This window comes from Ptychodera flava, chromosome 15 (genome assembly GCF_041260155.1).
Source record: "Ptychodera flava strain L36383 chromosome 15, AS_Pfla_20210202, whole genome shotgun sequence".
NCBI lineage: Eukaryota > Metazoa > Hemichordata > Enteropneusta > Ptychoderidae > Ptychodera > Ptychodera flava.
In genome coordinates, this window is record NC_091942.1 from 5,087,611 (window position 1) to 5,109,293 (window position 21,683).

The 21,683-nt window shown below is 37.5% G+C and overlaps 1 protein-coding gene across 1 annotated transcript in view; it reads left to right on the plus strand.

Annotated features, from left to right (window-relative positions):
- Positions 1-21,683, plus strand: part of LOC139150977 (polycystin-1-like protein 2) — a 55,858-nt gene that overhangs the window by 31,098 nt on the left and 3,077 nt on the right. The window contains exons 11-21 of the mRNA XM_070723467.1: positions 7,091-7,580; positions 7,798-7,904; positions 11,881-12,105; positions 14,106-14,279; positions 14,724-14,884; positions 15,073-15,835; positions 16,332-16,506; positions 16,838-17,061; positions 18,204-18,378; positions 19,569-20,264; positions 20,600-21,139. Of these exons, the coding sequence (XP_070579568.1) occupies positions 7,091-7,580; positions 7,798-7,904; positions 11,881-12,105; positions 14,106-14,279; positions 14,724-14,884; positions 15,073-15,835; positions 16,332-16,506; positions 16,838-17,061; positions 18,204-18,378; positions 19,569-20,264; positions 20,600-21,139 (3,730 nt within the window). The remainder of the gene's footprint in view (positions 1-7,090; positions 7,581-7,797; positions 7,905-11,880; positions 12,106-14,105; positions 14,280-14,723; positions 14,885-15,072; positions 15,836-16,331; positions 16,507-16,837; positions 17,062-18,203; positions 18,379-19,568; positions 20,265-20,599; positions 21,140-21,683) is intronic.

Genomic DNA, 21,683 nt, shown 5'->3' on the forward strand with positions numbered 1-21,683 from the left:
GCATATTTAAAAGTTACAAAGCTTAAACATTTCAGTTTGTGTCGATTTTAAGTGATTTTTTAAGAACGAAATTACAACATATTGGGTAGGGGTAATGTTTCCCGTTCTGCCTCGAACCATGAATTATGAAACCATATAAATGTTATACTTTTTGAAAGCTCTGAAATAGGCCTTTCTAAATATGTATAGTTTTATTGGGAAAAGTTGCATATACGAAAGTTACAAAGCTTAAGCCTTTCAGTTTGTGTCAATTTTAAGTGATTTTTTTGAACAATATGCACAAAACAGTTAGTCCGTTGGCCAGGTATCGAAATCATCCCCTCTAAGGCATTTTACCCACTATGATTTTCTGTTAGCTAATATTCTCAGCTGTCATAATCTGCTTATTTTCCCATTTAACTGATGGTGTGTAAGAGTGTAACGACTTGTTTGTGAAGGGCTGTCACGCCCTTAGTAGTAAAATAGGAATGGGTTAGGGGTAACATATTTACCGCCAGTCGGAAACAAAAACAAAAAAGTACCATAAACAATACATTCTTAGAAAGCCCAGATAATTCCCTTACCTTTGGTATACAACTAAATGGGAATAAATCTATATTCAAACATCGATTAGATTTTATATCGGACATGAAAATGGTAAAATTTGCTTAATTTCAAACCCAATAATTAAGTTCTTGTTCCTAAAAACAATTTTTACAAGGTATGTAATATATTATTTGACAGAATTTAATGCAAAAGAGTGTATATTGTAAAAGTGTGTATCTTGAGATTTATGGGGTGCGTCTATTCTTTTCCTAATATATGGTATGCCGTACATCCCTCTATAATATACATTTAAGGGATAGGGGTATGGGTAATGTTTCCTCTCCTACCAAACGCAGCGAATAAGGAAGCCACATAAATATCATATCTCTGAAACACTAACGCAGTTGTTTTTCCAACAAGATATGGCAATATGGGGTAAACTCAAAAATTATGCAGTGACAATGCCTGAACTCAAAAGTTTGTGTTACTTTACTGACATTTACTTGTTAAAAGGAACATAGAAAAATACTCTATGGGGCATCAAATAGCACTAAAAAGTTAAAATGGTGGTAAATAAAAGACGTTTTACTCATTTCAATAACTCAAATTAGGGAAAGAAAGTTAACAGCTATAGTATGTCAAAAATTATATATTTCAAACCCACAAACACTAAATTGGATGTCATAGTCGTCATGCTAAGTTGATATGACAGCAGCAACAATCAATCCCTTTTCTTTAATTGTATCGCGAGAGATATATAAGCAATAAAGCACCACTTGGAAAGGATACCACACGGTTTCGACCGGTAAACAACATATACGCACGAACTTTACTCGTGTGTATAAGGAGTGAAATGGTCAAAACCGAGCTCGAGTGGTGTACCCAACTTATAGGGGTTGTTTATCGCTATATTATATCAGTATATTGAAACTTGTGATGAAAATAAAAACAATGTGAAAGAAACCCACTTTGGAGATAGGAATGGCCAACTTTACAGTATATCGTAAATATATGCAAAGTCACGTGACCGTCCGGGCAAATCAGAGCTCACTTTTAATAGTGTTACTTTTAATACCACACGGGAATACTAGAGAATCTTTTATCGCCCAAAACCAATTACCATTAATCCACAATATAGCTTCTTTATACTAAGATAAGATGGATCGACAACACTTTACCTTCCTTACCCGATAAAAGAGATCATAACCAATTTTTCGAAATTATTTTACAACGCAGAACACTATATACTCCCAATGAGGATTACATTTTTACTAGATACTAAAATTCAATAGCAAAATAATTCTGGAACTGAAACCCGAAAAGCCAAATGTCACAGAACGCATTCAAATTACGCAACTAAATAGTAAACAGAAGGCGAACAAACACTCTCTACACCAAGCAATAAGAAGGCGAGACAAACCTCAGAAAATGACTAAAAAGGCTTATATTCCCATTGACACCTCAATGTTTAAAATGCCTTGTGAGTGAATATATCATTAGTTTCTTAGCATAGAGGACATTTAACCAATGTTAGATAGCATGATAGAATCAGAGCGACTTGATTGATCTAACTTTCGAGTTAGATCAGCCACCAGCAGCTGAGAAAAAAGAAGTCAACATAATTATCAGAGTCAAGCGAGCTAGACAACGGCTTCACACATTATACTCCACAGAGAGGACATTCTTACACAAACTTTGTGAAAAGTTGAGCAAATTTGCCACTTCTTTGACTTGTATGTTTTACATTCCACGTTGTACAGTACTGCCTGTACTATACATGAACAGTTCATACATTTGGCAAGTATTCTGTGCTGTTCTTTCATAGTTAGGTCCCCGCAGTCCGAGAAAAGACTTTCTATAGTGTCAACCGTTCTTTTTGATTACTTTAATCTACTCCAATAAATTCCCACTTAACTCATTTGTATGATTACAGGGAAGCCTAAGCCTATCTCTTACAATCTAAGATTTGAGATATTTGACAACTACATGTATGCAATTTTCATATTTTTCATAGGCCTAAATAATACACAGAAGAAAGTCATACTCAATGTTTTGTCCGATTGAAAGTCAAATTTTAACCGAAACAAGTAGAGGGGCCATCTGTAAGCCAAACGACAATTAATATTAGCAAAGATGAATATTAATTGAGCCTTTCCCATTTCCGATCCCAGTTACTCATACAACGGGGTATAAGCGAAAGCCAAGAGCATCGAATGTGTTGAAACCGAAGTTGCCCCTATTCAGTATCACGTAGCCTACAGGTACACCTTAAAGAATACTTACCACCCAGCCAAAATACCGAGTGTTGAATTCCTTCAAAAGTGGCAACACCTGGAAAGACACTGCAGCAACCAATTTATCACCCTGATCTCTAACTATTTACCTCTACACCCAATAAGGCACCGGGACTCAAGACAGTTGTACATCACAAACTTAAAAGAGCGATCGAAGACACTCGCTACACAGAACGCAGGGTGGAAGGCTGCAAAGACGAATCTTCAAATAGGCAAAAAAGAGGCTAAAAACAACACAAACATTCACAGCAACGACGATAGGTCGAGTTTTCTTCCTATACTACTGTACAAAACCAAACCAAAGGGTCTTTCAAAGGCCACCGCACTTCCCTTAAAGCCCGGCTCGAAATGGACTGGGATCATGATTAGTGCCAAGTTTGGTTGGGCGTTTTGGGGCATGGCTCTGCATAATGAGTCTGTTGGTAACGGTTGCGATCATTCGCATTATCTGCGGATCTGTTTGCTCTCAGATCACGCTCAGGCTGGGCCTAATATATAGATACGTAAAGCTTTTATTTCGTGGTTCGTTCCAATTATGCCATGGCAAATACTCGAAATAAGAAAGAAAGGAAAACTATCAACTTAATCAAACAAGAGTTTGCTTGAATGAATTTACTGAAGTTTCAGGCCATATCAACGTTCATTATGTGAATGATTCGGCTACTGACCGTCATGTTCATACGGAATATTGTCGCCGTCTAAAGTCGAATAATTATCAAAAAAGTAAAAAAAACTTATAGAAAAATTACAAATAACCCGAAATTGGCAATTTCGTATGGTGAATTACCGATGAATGTTGACTAAACTGTATCCACCTGAGCATGGAAGGAGGAACATGTCAGGAAAATGGTAGGAAATAAGTAAACGGCGACGTCATGACCGATCGCTATTAAAATCAGAAAATAAAGGAAGTTCACAACTTTACGTACGGGTCGATACTTCCTTGAATCTCGTGTACCACGATACCTGTTATAGCGATAACAGTCGGCTGCTCGGTTGCTTGGCGGGTGACATCGACAACTCATCACGAGTTATGTTTATTTTCGTAGCAATCAGTATGTCAAAACCTTACCAGCTTTTTGAACACGACATGTCACTTCCACGTGTAAAAACGACCGTTTTCGTGGCCAGCATATACATCCAAACTAACTGTTCGGTTCCGTCAAGTTCGACTGTAGATTTGGAAGTTGTTAAATACGTGGATCTCTTCGATTGACTATAATTAAATTGATCATGGAGGCTATCATCATGATTTGAAGGTTGTTTTTGATGTCATTCTCGGTGCAAACTGACTCTGCCTACAGTTTTGTTTTAAAAAGTTTACACGCTTTTCGCAAGAATGCATCGTACTACCAGCATAGTCCTCTTGCTAAGTTACGTCTGAAAATGGTTCACTTTCGTGATGTCATTGCACCATAAATGCTAGCAAAAGAGTTTATGACAATTTACACAAAGTTTTCATCCTTTTTGCCCGCTAATATAACTCTAAGCATACTTATGGTTTGTTTACATCGTAATTGTTCTCGTATGCCGTGCTCAGCAAATGTTTGACCAGTTTACACCTCTGCGCGTCACCGAATGATTGACAATTGTTTGAATCATGGAACAACTGCCTTTTGAGAGCCATTCCCTTTGTTCAGAAGCGACTTCTCTCCAAGTCGACGTAGTTTTAAAAAACTTTGTGAAACTTTGCGGATACCTGTATGGTCTAGGTGTTTGCTAATGATTTTTGTTTGAGAATCGTTAAGACTGATTTTATTGAAGCGGTCTACCTAGCTATTGCAAGTTGTCACTCAAGCGTCATTATGAATTTTCAATGAGTTTGGGGGCCTTTTATACCCCACACACCGGTTTAAATAGAACTTCCGAAACACAATGGCAAAACATGATCACACACGAAATTGTGTTAAAAACTCAGAAACAGAAAGAGTTATAAAACTAAAAAAGCAAAAATAAGTGCACAAAATGACAAACAAAATATCTCAAACACAATATTACAACATACCAAATACATAAGTACCTTGTAAAATTGTTTAGAGGAACAAGAACTTAATTATTGGGTTTGAAATTAAGCAAATTTTACAATTCACATTTCATTGACGATATACAACCTAATCGATGTTTGAATATTGATTTATCCCCATTAAGTTGGAAACCAATGTTAAGGGAATTATCCGGGCTTTCTAAGAATGTATTGTTTATAGTACTTTGTTGTTTTTGTTTCCGACTAGGGGTAAATATGTTACCCCTAACCCATTCCTATTTTACTACTAAAGGCCTGACAGCCCCCTACAAAACACCATCAGTTAAATGGAAAATAAGCAAATTATGATAGCTGAGAAAACTAGCTAACAGAAAATCATAGTGGATAAATGTCTTAGAGGGGATGATTTCGATACCTGGCCAACGGACTAACTGTTTTGTGGATAAATGTTAAAAAAAATCACTTAAAATTGACACAAACTGAAAGGCTTAAGCTTTGTAACTTTCGTATATGCGACTTTTCCCAATAAAACTATACATATTTAGAAAGGCCTATTTCAGAGCTTTCAAAAAGTATAACATTTATATGGTTTCATACTTCATGGTTCGAGGCAGAACGGGAAACATTACCCCTACCCCTTATATTATAATTTTGTTTAAAAGAATCACTTAAAATTGACACAAACTGAAAGGCATAAGCTTTGTAACTTTCGTATATGCGACTTTTCCCAATAAAACTATACATGTTTAGAAAGGCCTATTTCAGAGCTTTCAAACAGTATAACATTTATATGGTTTCATGAGTCATGGTTCAAGGCAGAACGGGAAACATTACCCCTACCCCTTATATTATAATTTTGTTTAAAATCACTTAAAATTGACACAAACTGAGAGGCATAAGCTTTGTAACTTTAAAATGTGCAACTTTTCCAAATAAAACTATACATGTTTGGAAAGGCCTATTTCAGAGCTTTCAAACAGTATAATATTTATATGGTTTCATAATTCATGGTTCGAGGCAGAAAGGGAAACATTACCCCTACCCAATATGTTGTAATTTCGTTCTTAAAAAATCACTTAAAATCGACACAAACTGAAAGGTTTAAGCTTTGTAACTTTTAAATATGCAACTTTTCCCAATAAATCTACATATTTTTGAGAAAGTTCTGATGCAGCACTTTCAAAAAATGTAACATTTTTATGGTTTCATCATTCATGATTCGAAACAGAAAGGAAAACATTACCCCTACCCCTTATGTTACAAACGGATATATGGCATACCTCGTAATATGAAAACAAGCTCATGCACCAACTAAATCTCAAGACACATACTTTTAATGTTGTTTTTCTTGTTTATTGCACTGAGTTCTTCCAAAAAATATATAAATACCTTATGAAAAATTGTTTGGAGGAACGGGAACTTAATTATTGGGTGTTAAATTTAGCAAATTTTACGATTTACGGTCAATGGCCGATGTAAAGTCTAATCGACGTTCGAATATTAATTTATCCCTATCAAGTTATATATCAATGAAAAGGCCATGATCTTGGCTTTCTAAAAATGTAACGTTTATATTATTTTATTGTTTTTGTTTCCGTCGAGCGGTAAATACGTCACCCCTACCTCATTGTTGAAATCCAAGATGGCGGCCAAGATGGCGCCAAATAAACCCCATGGGACACTATTTGATTTTGGGAACATCAAAATTCATTAAATATAGACCCTAAGGATTACAAAAAATGTACGTTAAAAAAATGCATCCATGGGGTGCATGGGAACCCTACCTACCGATCCGACTATATACCCTTCCTCTGGCAGAGCCCTCTCGAGATGATAGGTAAAAAACATGATGTTAACTCTCATTGAAATTTAACGATCAGAAAACAGATAAAACTATAAGATTCATGTTTTCATGTGTAGTTAGTGAAGGAAGCTCAGTCGAATGTGAATTGGTATCTGTATGAAAGTCTTCAGTAAACTTGCATGCTGCCTACTGCAATAGGACAATGCACAATAGCACAATGCGTATTAGCGAAGTTGTTCATGCACGTGAGCTATTGTCATAAAATCACTCTGTGATGCAGCTGGCCTTGCCGTGCATCTTAAAGTCATGATTTCCTGCATCTATATTGATCCACTTTTTATAATAATATCAAGAAAAAAGGTAGAGCAGCAGTGTGAACATTGTCCCTCTACAATGTCTGTTCAAACGAATAACCATCAGCATTTCCGAATTGTCCGATGTAGGTCGCACTAATATTTACTTTACTCCGAAATCGCATTTTAGTTAGTCTCCGCGACCAGAAATGTCCATGTATGGGAAAGTGGTGCCCAAAACCTGGCAAGTCCGATCATCTCTGTGGACTTACTGAACAACGTCAATGAGGTAATCAAAGTGGGAAACAACGAAGAACCATTCTCACTTGCCATCGAGATCTCGCGTGACATGAAACCTTCACCGAAAGAGCATACATTCATCGCAGAAAAGGACACTGAACTCATGTATTTCAGTATCGAAGTTACGGAACCTGATAGCAGAGTCAATGTCGTTATCATCCCCGAGCAAGACAGCGTCGAGTACACTCTGTACAGTAAATTTGGTGACCGTCCTACCGGACTACATCATAATTTCAGCGGGAGAGTGCCGAGAGATTTGCCGTTTGAATTCGACAATGTTGATAATGAAGTAGTGCAAGAATTACGCCATACCTACTCCACAGAAAGCCCAATCGAAATGGGAATTTTCCACGTCGGAGTCAAACCTACTGGCAAAACAGGTATTGCATCTTCCTTTGTTAATACGATCAATTTTGAGCATTCAGGGAGAAACTATAATACTTTTATTAATTCCGAGAACACGCAAATTCAATCAGGAACTACCATATACCGTCATTTTATACATGCACATCTTCAGTGTATCGATTAAATTACAATCTATTAAATAAAACCTCCCACGACACATAATTTTCCTTGTGTCGCTCTTCGTCTCAACAGTGTTTGGAAACCAAGAATCCACATATACCTTTTCGATTATGATGTTTACTTCCTCATGCCGATTTTGGGATGAAGCTTTGAAGCAATGGCATTCGACAGGATGTAAGGTAATAACGAAATACATCGATTGACACTGTTATCAATCAACATTTGTCTACTGATAGTCCTTTACAAAGCAAGGAACGAAAGCAGATAAAATATGTAAGAACTTTCGGTGGATGTGATTGCAGATCTGCACGCGTTGGGTATTATCATTTGCCACCTTCGACCGCAAGTCAAATGGTCAATATAAAAATTATTATTGCAAGTGGTGGTTCATCTTAAAAACACTGTTATGGCAACTTTTTCCTCTATTAAAACAACGTCTTTAAAGGCATCGAGTATACAATATAAATGCATTTAATTAATTTTGAAAACTGGAAAGGGTTTTCTTTGCCATTCAGCTCTAGTGACTGTTTGTACACATACAAGAAACACGAATGGGAATAGGATGTAAACTTCACTAAAAACATTCTGTTTTAGTACTGATTACTCACACAGATACTTAGATAATCCATGGGTACAGTATGGTAACATAAGTACAAATTCCGCTGCAAGGATCTTTGTCGGGGTCGAATGAGTTGCAGTGGTTGCTAGGGTCAGCTAGGGATACAGGGTATTAGGTCGAAAGTAATCCGAGGTAATCCGAAATTTTCATGAAACCTATTGGTTTCATAGAGGTTGGTATGCAGCAAAAACCAAATCTCAAGCGCTTGTAATTGCCGAGAAAATTAAAAGTAGGTCAAGGGTCATAGATGTCATTAAAAAACAGAAAAAACGTCGTACACTGGTAAATTTAATTTTGTAGTATCCCTCATAGTTGTCAAAATACATGAAAATAGGTCCAAGGTAATCTCAAGTGTATTTGAAGGAAATTTGACTTGTTTCTATACGGCCAGTATCCAACAAAACCAAACTTCAAGCTTTAGCAGTTGCTCAGATGCATAAAAGAAGGTCAAGGGTCATCATCGGTCATCCTTAGTTTTGTAGAAAATAATTCGGTGTTATCCTGGACAATAGCCGACAAAAAACAGAACCATTATGCTTGTAGATGCTGAGGTATATGAAAGCAGGTCAAAGGACATCCAAGATTTTAAATGTGGTCCCAAACTGGTCAACAAATGTTCTACCCTTTGTAGATGTTGAGATACATGATAGTAAGTCAAAACTATTTCAAAATCATCCCAAATGTTTGAGAAAAAGTAAGGTCAAGTGCTGGTCAATGTCCATTGAAATTCATCTATATCTCTTGTAGGTTCAAAGATACGCATAAGTAGATAAAACGTCATACGAGGTCATCCAAATTTTCGGCTCCCTAGAAAAAAATTGGTCCGGTAATGATGGCTTTGTAACAAATAGTTTTGTAAGCCATGAGACAGAATCTTGATTCTTTGTAGACTAAACGCAATGTTGAGTATATCACAAAAACATTAGTGGTACATCCATATTTCTGCAGCTATGTCAGTGGATGGTCATTATACTCTCACGGAATACGTTCAATAAAACTGGTGACCTGTTACATTCCTGTTTAATCTCACAGGTTCACTGAAATCCTGAAACCACCAGGTAGTTCTGATTACTGATTCGGTATTGTCAACACACATCATTTATAGCAGAATTGTGCAATTTTGGAATTGAAGCATCCTTTTAGGAACAAATTTGTTTTGGCTTCCTAAGAAGGGCAAGTTGCATAGGAGAGTGATAGTCCTTTATGACTTCAATACCTACATATCGACAGTTTAATGATGACTCTGATTGCATGTATGTATTCATATAGCGAACCGTGCTATTAATTTGTCAAACTTGACCAATCTGAAATAGTGTCTTTTTTGATGCATGGGAAGGGGTGTCATCTGCGGAAATGTTTCCAGTCAGGGAATGGGGTCAATGTTCAAAAGTGTCGAAACTTTGGGGATTATTTTCAGAAACTTGTTCATCACTGCCCAAGGCGACCGGTCTATAATCTAATAGCAGAGTACGGATCCGAAGGTATAATGCGACTCTTCTGTTGATCAGAGTTCTGATTCCCAAACGATGACCCATAAGGATGAGTTTGGAACCCAGAGAGTTTTCAGTACGTGAGAGTCTTCGCAGGATGTATATTTGTGCAATTTAAGCAATAAAATTATTATCTTGTATCTATCAGAGACATGTACTTCTGAATTTCACTAAGGTGTTTAAACATTTAGGGTTTAACATAAGTAGCAAAGCCTGTCCTCATGATTCTGTAATGCGATACACTACTGATTGCGGAAAGATAATTTTCTAAATCAGTTGTTATACTGTTATCACTCGTCTTTAGAAAAGAGCTTTAACGCCTGATACTAAAGTTGACAAATCAGCATTTTTAGTCCCCGCGGACGAAATACGGCGGGGACTTATAGATTGGGTTCCGTGCGTGTATGCGTGCGTGCGTGCGTGCGTGCGTGCGTGCGTCCGTCCGTCCGTCTGTCCGTGCGTCCGTGCCTGCGTCCGTCCAGAGCCGTTTCTCAGACACTGCTGAACCAATTTTGTTCAAACTTGGCACTAAGGCATAGCACTATGACCTACAGATGCACATCGATATATTTTGCGATAAGATTCAATATGGCCGCAAGGTGGCCATTTTGTTTGCGATTCTTCATGTCTTTGAACCTTTAACTCAAACATCCTATAACCGATTCTGTTCAAACTTGGCACAAAGGCATAACACTATGGCCTACATATGCATGTCACATTATATTGCGATACAATCCAATATGGGCGTGAGGCGGCCATTTTGTTTGCGATTTTTCGTGTCTTTTAACCATAACTCAAATATTCTTGAACCGATTCTGTTCAAACTTGTCACAAAGGCAAAGCACTATGACCAACAGATGTACATTGATTTATTTTGCGATACGATCTAATATGGCCGCAAGGTGGCCATATTTTTGCGATTTTTCATGTCTTTGAACCATAACACAAACATCCTAGAACCGATTCTGTTCAAACTTAGCACAAAGGCATAACACTATGGCCTACATATGCATGTCAAATTATATTGCGATACGATCCAATATGGGCGTTAGGCGGCCAATTTGTTTGCGATTTTTCATGTCTTTTAACCATAACTCAAACATCCTTGAATCGATTTTTTTCAAACATGACACAAAGGCAAAGCACTATGGCATACATATGCATGTATCAATTAACCTTGCGATAGGAGCCAATATGGCTGCAGAACTGCCATTTTGTTGGAATTTTGCATGTCTTTGACGCTTAATTCAAAGGTCATTACACCAATTTTGTCCAAACTTGGCACAAAGATCATGCACTATGGCATACATATACATGTCAATGTACTTCGTGACATGTTCCAATATGGTTGCCAGATTGTCATTTTCCCCCAATATCGATGCCAGATGGTAATTTTTGAGACTTGGTACAAAGATAAAGTACTATGGCATACATATGCATATCTACTAATTTTGTGCTATGATCCATATGGTTAATAGACAGCCATTTGATTTCAATTTTGGTGTGATTTTTTATGTCTTTGAAACATAAACATAGGTCACTGTCCTTCGATGGACTGATTTTGTTTTAACGTGATATGGCTGCATTCTTGTGCACATTAATTTGTTTCATTATATGATCCGAAAGGCTGATTACAACAATATACCCGATCCCATACCATTTCTAAAATTCCACCAAACCATGTGTATAGTATGTGCCATCATGACACTAGAGGCAGTGAGGGCATCGTTATTTGTGATGTAATCAAAAGTTCCTTCAATGGTCATTACCGGCAGAGATGGGTCAATTTTATTGAACGTTCCTCAGATTACTTTATTATGCAAGTCACAGGCCTGATGCACCCGTTGCAATTATGTCATTCCACAGCTACCTAGACCACAGCTACCTAGACACCAACGATTATAACAAAATGGACAAGCGGGGACTGTGTCATCAACGATGACTTGTTATTAGATAAAATTATGTCTAAGTTAAATTGTCCACAATCATATTAAATTATGTCTAAGTAAAATTGTCCACAATCATATTTCTTCACTCCACCGCCAGGTTGGTCCAGATTCCAACTCACACTTCACTCGCTGCCTGTGCAACCATTTGACGTCATTTGCATCGAGTTTCATCGTTCCAATAAACACAATCGATTTCAGCAGCATTAGTATCAGTGACGTCAAGGAGAGTCACTTGGTTCTCATCGTTATCATCCTGATGTTGGTGCTTTACGTGTCATTGGCGATATGGATGAGACGGAAGGACAAAGAAGACTCGCTTAAGGTATGACTGTTCTGGGATACGCAAATAATACATTACATATTTGGTAGCATTACATGTTAAACTCATCACACATGCGGTTTAATATACATTTGGTCTGACAGAATTAGGTTGTAAGTGTTACAAACTTATTTAAGCTATATTACATATTGGTCTGGTATTACATATTTCGGTAATGCAAAGTAGATGGTCAATGTATCGTTCATGTCAACATAAGAGTGAAATACCGGGAAACATTGCCAAAACTCTTCAAACAAGAAATGATTCGGCTTTAAGAGCATCTTTTAACTTTACAAGCTATCTAGTATCAGAGAAACTGACACTTTTTCTTTCTATGGGATGTAATATTATATCATCTTGACAGAGCATTCCTTTGTACATCATTATTGACGATGATTGTCTCAATTAAGGTAGAATGTGCCTAGAAAGCGAAAGCCTTAAACTTTTCTCAAGGAATAGCTGAACTATTATATTTCAAAGTCATGAATAAAAAAATAATATCACAGTGCAAATTTGGTACTAGAGAAACAAATTTCTCAAGATTTACCGATATTTTAAATTCAAAATAGCCGCCGAGCCTATGTTAATTGTATGGAGAATATTAAAAATAGGGATTTTCGAAAAATTAAGACGGTCAAAAGTAATCTTACTTTTTTTATTTTTTATTTTTTATTTTATTTTATAATCTCGAACCAACAGGTTGCCCCAATAACTGGTTCGTTTGAAAATAAAACATAATACAAAAACGAAAGATATATAACGGTTACAACGTAAACAAACAGACAGGAGAATTCACATAAAAACAGCAACACAGCAAAAGATACACAGAAATACAACAAGATAGAAGTAATTATTCAGAAAAAAGGATCTTACATAATCCATGACGAAAATTACTGAAGTTATTTAAAATATCTAAATTTTGCTTGTTACAGATAGAATTAAAATATATCTGAGATCGTGATAAAATGAGTGTTATAAGATATTTATACGTGCTGACACTGGTCTAAAAAGAACAGCACGACGCAAGGTAAAAGCAGAAACGTTAAAATAAATCTGTGCAAGAACATCTGGTACAATATAAACTGAGTGAAGGATTTTATAAAGAAAAAGAGTGTCTAAAAATTTTCGCCTGTTCTCCCATGTGGGAAGGCGAAATTCATAACATAGGTTACTATACAGAGCCTTTGAGTAAGCCATCGATGAACGGAAACAAAGATACTTGATAAATTTTATTTGGACTCTTTCTAATTCTTTATTAAATATAATTGATGAGGGGACCAGATGAGTGAGCAGTATTCAACGTGGCTTGTGACGTAGGAGACATACAATGTTTTTAAAACTTTGATACTATTAAAATATTTACAAGAATGCTTGATGAATCCAAGCAATTTAAAAGCCTTTGAAACAACATGGTTAATGTGCATACTCCAGTTAAGTTTTCTCGTTAAAAATACATCAAGGTCTTGTACAAAGTTGGTGCGAGTCCAGATAGTTTGCTTAGCACATGTGTAAGGAAATATTTTGACCTTTTTTCAAAGTGAATGAAATACATGAACATTTTTAAACATTTAATGACAACTTCTATTTGCTCGTCTACTTCACAACCTGGTTGATATCTTGTTGCAGTTTGATGCAATCGGACATATCAGTAATGGCAATAAATAAATTGGAATCGTCAGTATACAAAGATAAGTTTGCGTGCTTCAGGCATTCAGACATGTCATTGATATAAAGTACAAAAAGGAGCGGACCCGAAATAAACCCTTGGGGTACACCTTATGTGACATGTCCCTATGATCTTACACCAAAAGCTTTAAAATGAACCCCCATAATATATAGATCAGAAAAGAATTGTAAAATTTTGACTGTCGGAATATCTGTCCCCAAGGCGTGATCTACCTTAAATTAGGATTTAGATAAATTATGCCTCAGTTTTGCTATACAGGCATTTGCCAACGCCGTACGCTTGAAGATGTCATGTCATTCACACTCTCTGTTTATAGTGGAAGCTTCATGTAATGACCGACAACGACGTTTATCATACCTACATTTACAAGATTAGCATATTCACTGGAATGCACCCGGAGGCCGGAACTAGGTCAAAGGTCAGATTCATCCTAGGTGGAGAATTTGGGGCAACTACCATTCGCCGATTAGAGCCTCCAGAACAAGCCTGGGTAAGAATTTATGTTGACATCTTAATGACTTGTATCCTGTATATTCGACAGATACAATACCTGTCCATGGAGAGAGAGAGAGAGAGAGAGAGAGAGAGAGAGAGAGAGAGAGAGAGAGAGAGAGAGAGAGAATGAAGAGAGAGAGAGAGAGAACACACACACATAGACAGACAGACAGACAAACAGACAGACAGACAGACAGGGAGAGAGAGATTGAGATTCAAATGGCACTTTCAATTACCATCTAGAAATTGTATTTATGGATGTTTCAGGATATTTTTTGGTGAAAGTAATGAAAGGTTACTGTGCCTGTCATGTACCGTGTTACAGAATGCAGTTCGTGACAGCCAAATTAAGTTTGAAGTATTTTAAACCATTTACAGCGGTAGCTTTTGTCTTGCAAATGTGTCAATATACTTGTGTCCTTCCTGTTTCCGTGATTAGGAATTTGAAAGAGGCACTGAGGTGTCCTTCTTGATGGCTGTGAAGAAAGGACTGGGCCCTCTGATCTACTTGGATATATGGCATGACAATTCAGGCCAGGATTTCAAAGCATCATGGTATCTCCAATGCGTTGTAGTAACAGACATGCAAAGCGACGAAAGGTATGCTTCTAACTCGCCAGCTCTATTTGTTGCCTGCTTTTTCTTTGTGATTAGGTGGATGACAACCGAAAAGTATTCGACAAAAGATATACTTGAATTCAAAGTCAACATCCAGATCTTTACACATCTGATGCTTATGAAAAATAGTTAAACCGTTTAGCAAAGTAGCCTACTCTTTCTTTTTCCAGTACCACTTTTTTGTGCAACAATTGGCTTGCTGTAGAGAGAGGCAATGGCAAAGTGTTTCGTCATCTGTGTCCAGCTAAGGAGAGATCCTTGCAGGCCTTTCAGCTCCATTTCGACACAAAAGTGAGCGTAAACGTGACAGACAAAAATATGTGGTCATCGATATTCTTGCGTCCCACTTACAGTAGCTTCACAAGAGTCCAGCGTCTGTCATCTGCTGCAGCATACCTCTTCTTTTCAATGTTGGTGAACGCCATGTTCTACAAGAATCCGAGAGACGTCGAGGGCAACGCCACAAGGATAGAAATAGGTCTTTTGACTTTCACATCGTATCAGATTTCAGTCAGCATTGCGAGTGCGTTGATGACCTATCCTGTCATAACTATCATAATTCAAATATTCCGAAAGACCAGGAGTATGGATGGCGTCTTCGATGTAGATAGTTTGCTGAAGCGGTACAGACGAATGAAACTGAAGAAAACGAGTACTTGGGCCTATATTGACTTCCGGATATTCGAAGAGGCAGAAAGGCGCAGACAAAGGAATAAGAACTATAAAATTATTTTATCTGAGAAGAAAGAGGAATACAGATTACCATGGTGGTTCATCTACATTGGATGGTTTTTAACATTTGCGATGATTTTCCTATCATGTTTCTTCATTATTTCGTTCAGTTTGTACTGGGGACCAAAGCAATCATCAGAGTGGCTTACAGCTGATCTGTCATCATTCGCCGAGTCAGTGTTCGTTCTAGAACCTCTTCAGGTAATCACACTCGAATGCTATCCTTTGTAGGTCCATTTGATCATGTGAGGGCATATGTCATTGCTGTCATTTTGTGTGTATGTTTATGTGTAAATAGGTAATTTACAAGATCAAGTTACCTCTAATGTCAACTGAAAGACGACAATGCAGTATCACTGCATAACTAATGCATCGTACGCCAAAAGCCAATAACTTATCAATGCCCCAGGGAAAGATTGCACTCTTGCTGTATTGATGCGATGATAAATGGTGGCTTTAAAAATCATTGTCTCTAAAAGCATCTTCGCCCAGGTATGCCTTTTGTCTGGCCCATGAATTATATTTGCAGCTGCGTATATCTATTAATTTCAAATACAGCTGTAGTTTGATCGAATAAGAGTCAGACAACGGACCACTCAAATTTGTTGAGATTTTGATGAATTCATAGTAACATGTGGAGCTAAGCATTACGTACCATTTTTTATAAATGTACGATTGTTATTGTTTTTTATATCAGTTATTTTTAATCGCTGCTCTAATCTCGTATCTGCTGGCACTTCGAAAACGGGGAGCCAACATGACGGAAACTGGTGAAGTCCAAGAAGGCAAATGTGATGATCTCTGCGTGCTGCATGATGCGCAAACCAGGCAACATTGTCAGAGTGACGAAACAAAGGATATCAGAGACATTGGTAATTCATTGTAAAATTTTGCATCCGAAAAAATATCTACCAAATATTTTCTCTTCCGAACTCCCCTCGCCAAACCCCCTTGCTGCTTATGGTGCTTTTCCCTAATATTCGTTTCTGGTAAATCGCATGCAAAACAACTTTGTTCCTCAATGTGGACATGTAATTAAATGGATACATTCTTGTGGATTAAAACATATTTTTAGAATAGTTTTTTTTTTTCAAAATATAAAAGCATTAATGATACTGCCAAAATATTCGTTAATCAGCAGCAATTTTCACACTATGTACCACTTTGGTGAAAGTGATTTTCCTCAAAATTCTGCTGTATTAGTTTCCCCTGAGGATGTCCTCCAGCCGCCAAGCGAAGACATTCTGCAGCGCTCTCGGACGGTTCTCGTCAAACATCAGAAAATGAAACGGGTGACGCGCGAACTTATCGGGTACTTGGTTGTACTTACGTCTGTTTGCGTCATCTGCAGCATTGAAGCTAACACGACATCCTATTACATGTACAGGAGCATTCGAGGTGCATCGGCTGCCGATCAGTTTGCCGAGGTAAGTCACATTAATCGCGACGTCTGTCTTGTTATGGAGTAAGTTATGAACTCTGCTTCATATCTAGATCTATTGCTCCATATTGATACCAATGGTATTCATACTAACAGTCTGTGCTGTATAACAAGAGGATGATTTTGATTTGAAATCATAAATTATTCTTACTTGTCGGGTAAAAACCGGTTAGCGTCACCTTATGGTATATCTTCCAGCTTCTCAGATATTATATATGTAGGGATTTTCGAATAAGACACAGTGCATTAGCATCTACACCAGTGAGACAGGAATATTCAGGAAATCTACTGATGATATCTTTCAAAACTTTCTATGGCAAATATTGAGATATTGCGGGTAAATATAAGATTTCATGATCAGTGACTCAAATGTTTATTGACAGCATGTCTAACTATGACTAAATGGAGTCATTAGGCTAATTATTAAATTGCATCACTCACAAATGTGTCAATTTCACGACCATTTCTCTCTTTGGTGTGGCATGGTAGCAGCGTACGCTTACCCATTCCAGACACCAAGTACCATAATATACAAATAGTGGTTCAGGATGGTCCAACTTATTGTTATGAAAAAAGTCTCAAAGCCACACACACCTAGTATGTTTTATCTGTAATGGATATTGTCATTAGGGAAGTTCTGATGTCATATTTATAACCATTTACTAACCTAGTAACAGCAAGTTTGTTTTGTATGCAAGCCCATTACTCGCACTTTCGACACAGCTGATTCGTTCGTACATTCTTTAGTAAGTTTAGCACTCAGGCAAGCAATAAATAATGTAACTGAGTCAGTCAGAAATGGAGTGGATGAATGAAAAAGTAAATGAATAAATAAATAAATTAATTAATTAATCAATTAATAAGCAGATGTCCCTTGTGCAATTCCAAACCAACCGCATCATGTAAATTTGTACTTGACATGTGACATTCTAGCCCTGCAAATTTCAACCACTGCAACACACAATTAATACTTAATTTATTAGTTCACTATCTTTAGGTCGCATACCTGGAGTTTTAAGATATGCATAGAAGGTTAGCATGAATCATAATAGTAATTTTCTGATGTGCGGTGTGGTTCGATGATGTGCATATATCATGAAATATTGGTTACTTATGAATAAATGACAGATAAAAACAAAAGAAGATTATTGGAACTGGTTAGACCAAGACTTTATCCCGGGTTACTTCCCAGACGTAGATTATCGTGGAAAATCACTTTCTACGATGCAGCAACGATACGCTGGCAATGTTGTGTCATACCGGCTTGGACCAGCAAGGCTTCGACAGTTACGCGTTCAAGCAGGTAGGGTGGTCTTTCACAAAGTAGACTTTGTAGTGTCCCTATCCACAGCAATCGCTATTTTGCCATGAATTATTATCAACGAAACCCGCTGAAGAGTAACAAAGATAGAGAAGACAATGATGAACATACAGGTTTTAGCAAACACAATAGAAAAAATAAAGTGATTCAAATAAGAGATCACACTGCTATGTACTGCACAATTTATGAAATAATAGTTTTCATTAATGGTCACTATGTAGACAACATTATTGATATATGTTCAGTATGTTTACAGATACGGACGTATGAGGAACATATCAATGTCTTGATATAATGTAGTATACCTAAGCAGAACAGGAGTATACGTAACGTATATCTTTGCTAACCACGTTAGACTATAATTGTATATATTTTATGTCCACACTGTCCGCATGTCTCAAAGGAGCACCACTTCATGCTTGGTAAGGCTCCCCTTGTAAAGATTTTATCTCGGAGCGCCCCTCGCGTAGCCAAGGTGAAGGTTGGTTTAAGATCATGAGGGGAGATAGGAGATAGCATCACACCTTTGATTAATTATTGGTAAAGACTTGTAACTCAACTCGTACTACCAAAAGTACAAGGGCAATACTAGAGATGAAACTGCTTTTTTCCATTGATTATGGTGTTGTCTGCTCATAGCATTATAATAATTACAGGCGAAGTTATGCTGCTCCGTTTGTCTGAAACGCATTAAAGGGGCGCGAAGTCTTCATATTCGACTTATTTGGTGCTATAAATATGAATACTCACTTCTGAACTATCTTATAGTCACAACGGGTATTTTCTATTTCCTCTTCTTTACAGGTTCATGTTCATGATTAATAAATATATTTATATTACCATATGTCTTTCAAAACATATTTCAGAGACTAAGTGTAATTCCCATCGTACAGTCGTTTCCAAATTCTTCAGTTTGTAAGGCATAACACAACCATTCAGAATATCACACGCCCCAGTGACACACATCAACCTCTTTCCCAGAATCTCTTGTAATTGTAATCGGTCGCTTATTCATTTAAGAAGATGAAAATATGAGCTTAATAAAATTATGCATTCCTGTCAGACTAGTGGAATTACATTGAAAGCAGGATAAGAACGATCGTATCCCGTTAAGAAGTAAACAGCAGCCAAGTATTTTCAGCCAAGTTTCAAACTGTCGGTTTTTTTTTCAGGGCAATGTACACCACCAAAACAAATCGCTGCTGGCAAGACAGCAGATTGTGAAGTGAAGTATTCCTTTGCAAATGAAGACACATGGACCTACAACGGGAGTTGGTCTACAAGATCAACCAATACACAGCAAAAAGATTCTACCGCAGACTCCGCTTGGGTTTACAGATCGTGGAGCGAAATTGGCGGCTTGACAACGTGGGCAATGTCAGGTACACACTATGCTGGTGGGGGATATGTCAAAGATCTTGGATCATCGGCTGGAGAAGCACGTCAAGTAGTAGAAGAGCTGAGATCTGGGTGGATTGACGAGAACACCAGGGCTGTATTTCTCGATTTCCATACCTTTACTCCAAACGTCCACCTGTTTTCAATCGGAAAATATCTGGCCGAGTTTCCTAACACGGGGATGGTGATACCGGATGCCGCGGTAACAGTAGTGAGTCTTTACGGGCAAGGCCAGGACAAATACACGGAAACTGTCGGGGTTATCTTCCATCTTATATTCCTTGCAGCCACTATATGGAGAATTAGATGGGAATACAGGAAGTTACGTCGTTTGAAAAGAGAATACTTCCGGTCATTTTGGAACACTTGGCACTTTACCATGTTGCTCGCATCAGTCGTAGGAATAATTATGTACATCGGTAGATTTGTCATGACCCTAATGATTATTCCGGACATGAGAGAAAGTAAAGGTACTTAATCTAATCTTCCATATGCAGGAACTGTATAGAGTCACGGTATTGGTATTCCTTTGCCTATTTCGTTAACAAGCTCCTATTTGAACCTCTTCTTGGCAGATGCGCCTGGCAAAATAGAGTAAACCATTTTGGAAATACTGTGTAGCATATAACATACATGCATATGGTGCGACACATACCATTTTCAGGCCATGAACATGTTATCATAACTTGTCGAACATATGCATGAGCTTAAGATATACAGAAAGAAGAAAGATAAATTGCCTTTTAAAATGTTTTGATTGTTTGTGATATAAGCTGATACACTTCCTTTCTGTTCTTATCAACAGATGACTTCACTGATTTCGACTTGATTACTCGATGGTGTGAGATGTATCTGTACTTGATCGGGATTGTTACCTTCATGGCATTTATCGAAATCATACATGTGCTGCAGTTCAACCGTCGGATGTTTATCCTCGGCATAACCCTTAATCGCACAGCCTCGGCCCTGACTGGTTTCCCATTCGTCTTCTTAATTCTCACTATGGCGTTCTCTCAGCTGCTGTATCTTAGATACTACGAGCTGTCCGGAACGAGGACATTCTCTTCAGTTTTCAGGAAGATGGCGCTGTTTATTCTCGGCAGCATCAGGCTTCGAAGCTACGATATGGAATTCGTTTCAAGCGCCGACCCTTTTGGAATGGTCGTATTGTTCGCAAGTTGGTTTTCTATGTGTGTTTGCTTGAGTAACCAATTGACTGCCGCTGTCACAGACGCGTTTGCTGGTGCAAAAGACGAGACGGACAGCATGGCTAATGAATTTGACTTTGTGGATTACGTCATTGATCTCTTCCATAGACTCACTAAACAAAAATTCAAGACAAAAGGTGGGTATATAAAAAGTGAGATATATTCGCTCTCTAGTGACTCGGTGGATCCAATTGTAAAAAACTGAAATGAAATCATGAAAGGTGGTTGTAACTGGATGAAAATGTTTCTCATTCAGCACAATTATCGACATTATCTGCTTCTTTTGGGACAGATATTCACAGATTCATTTTTTTTACAATACTTTTCTAGTCAAAGGCTTCTTGGGCTCATTTTGAAGTACTCGGATTACGTACAGTTTTCACCATTTTAGCTGTGGGCAAACCATTTTCCCCGATTGAGTCATGTTGAGGGACCGTGATTGAGTTAAACATTGAATTTCAAATATCGGTGAATGTTTGGTAATTTATTTCTCCAGTGCCAAATTTTCCATATTGGTAGAGTATGGTTTAAACTTTCCTTATGAAAATTTGAGAAAAAGTTAAAGGTAGTATGCATCTCGAAAGTGAAAGACAAACTGTAAATTTGCTCAAACTTTCCACTATTCTCTCACAAATCCCAGCAATCTCACTTATCACAGTGCAAAGATTGATACGAGAGAAA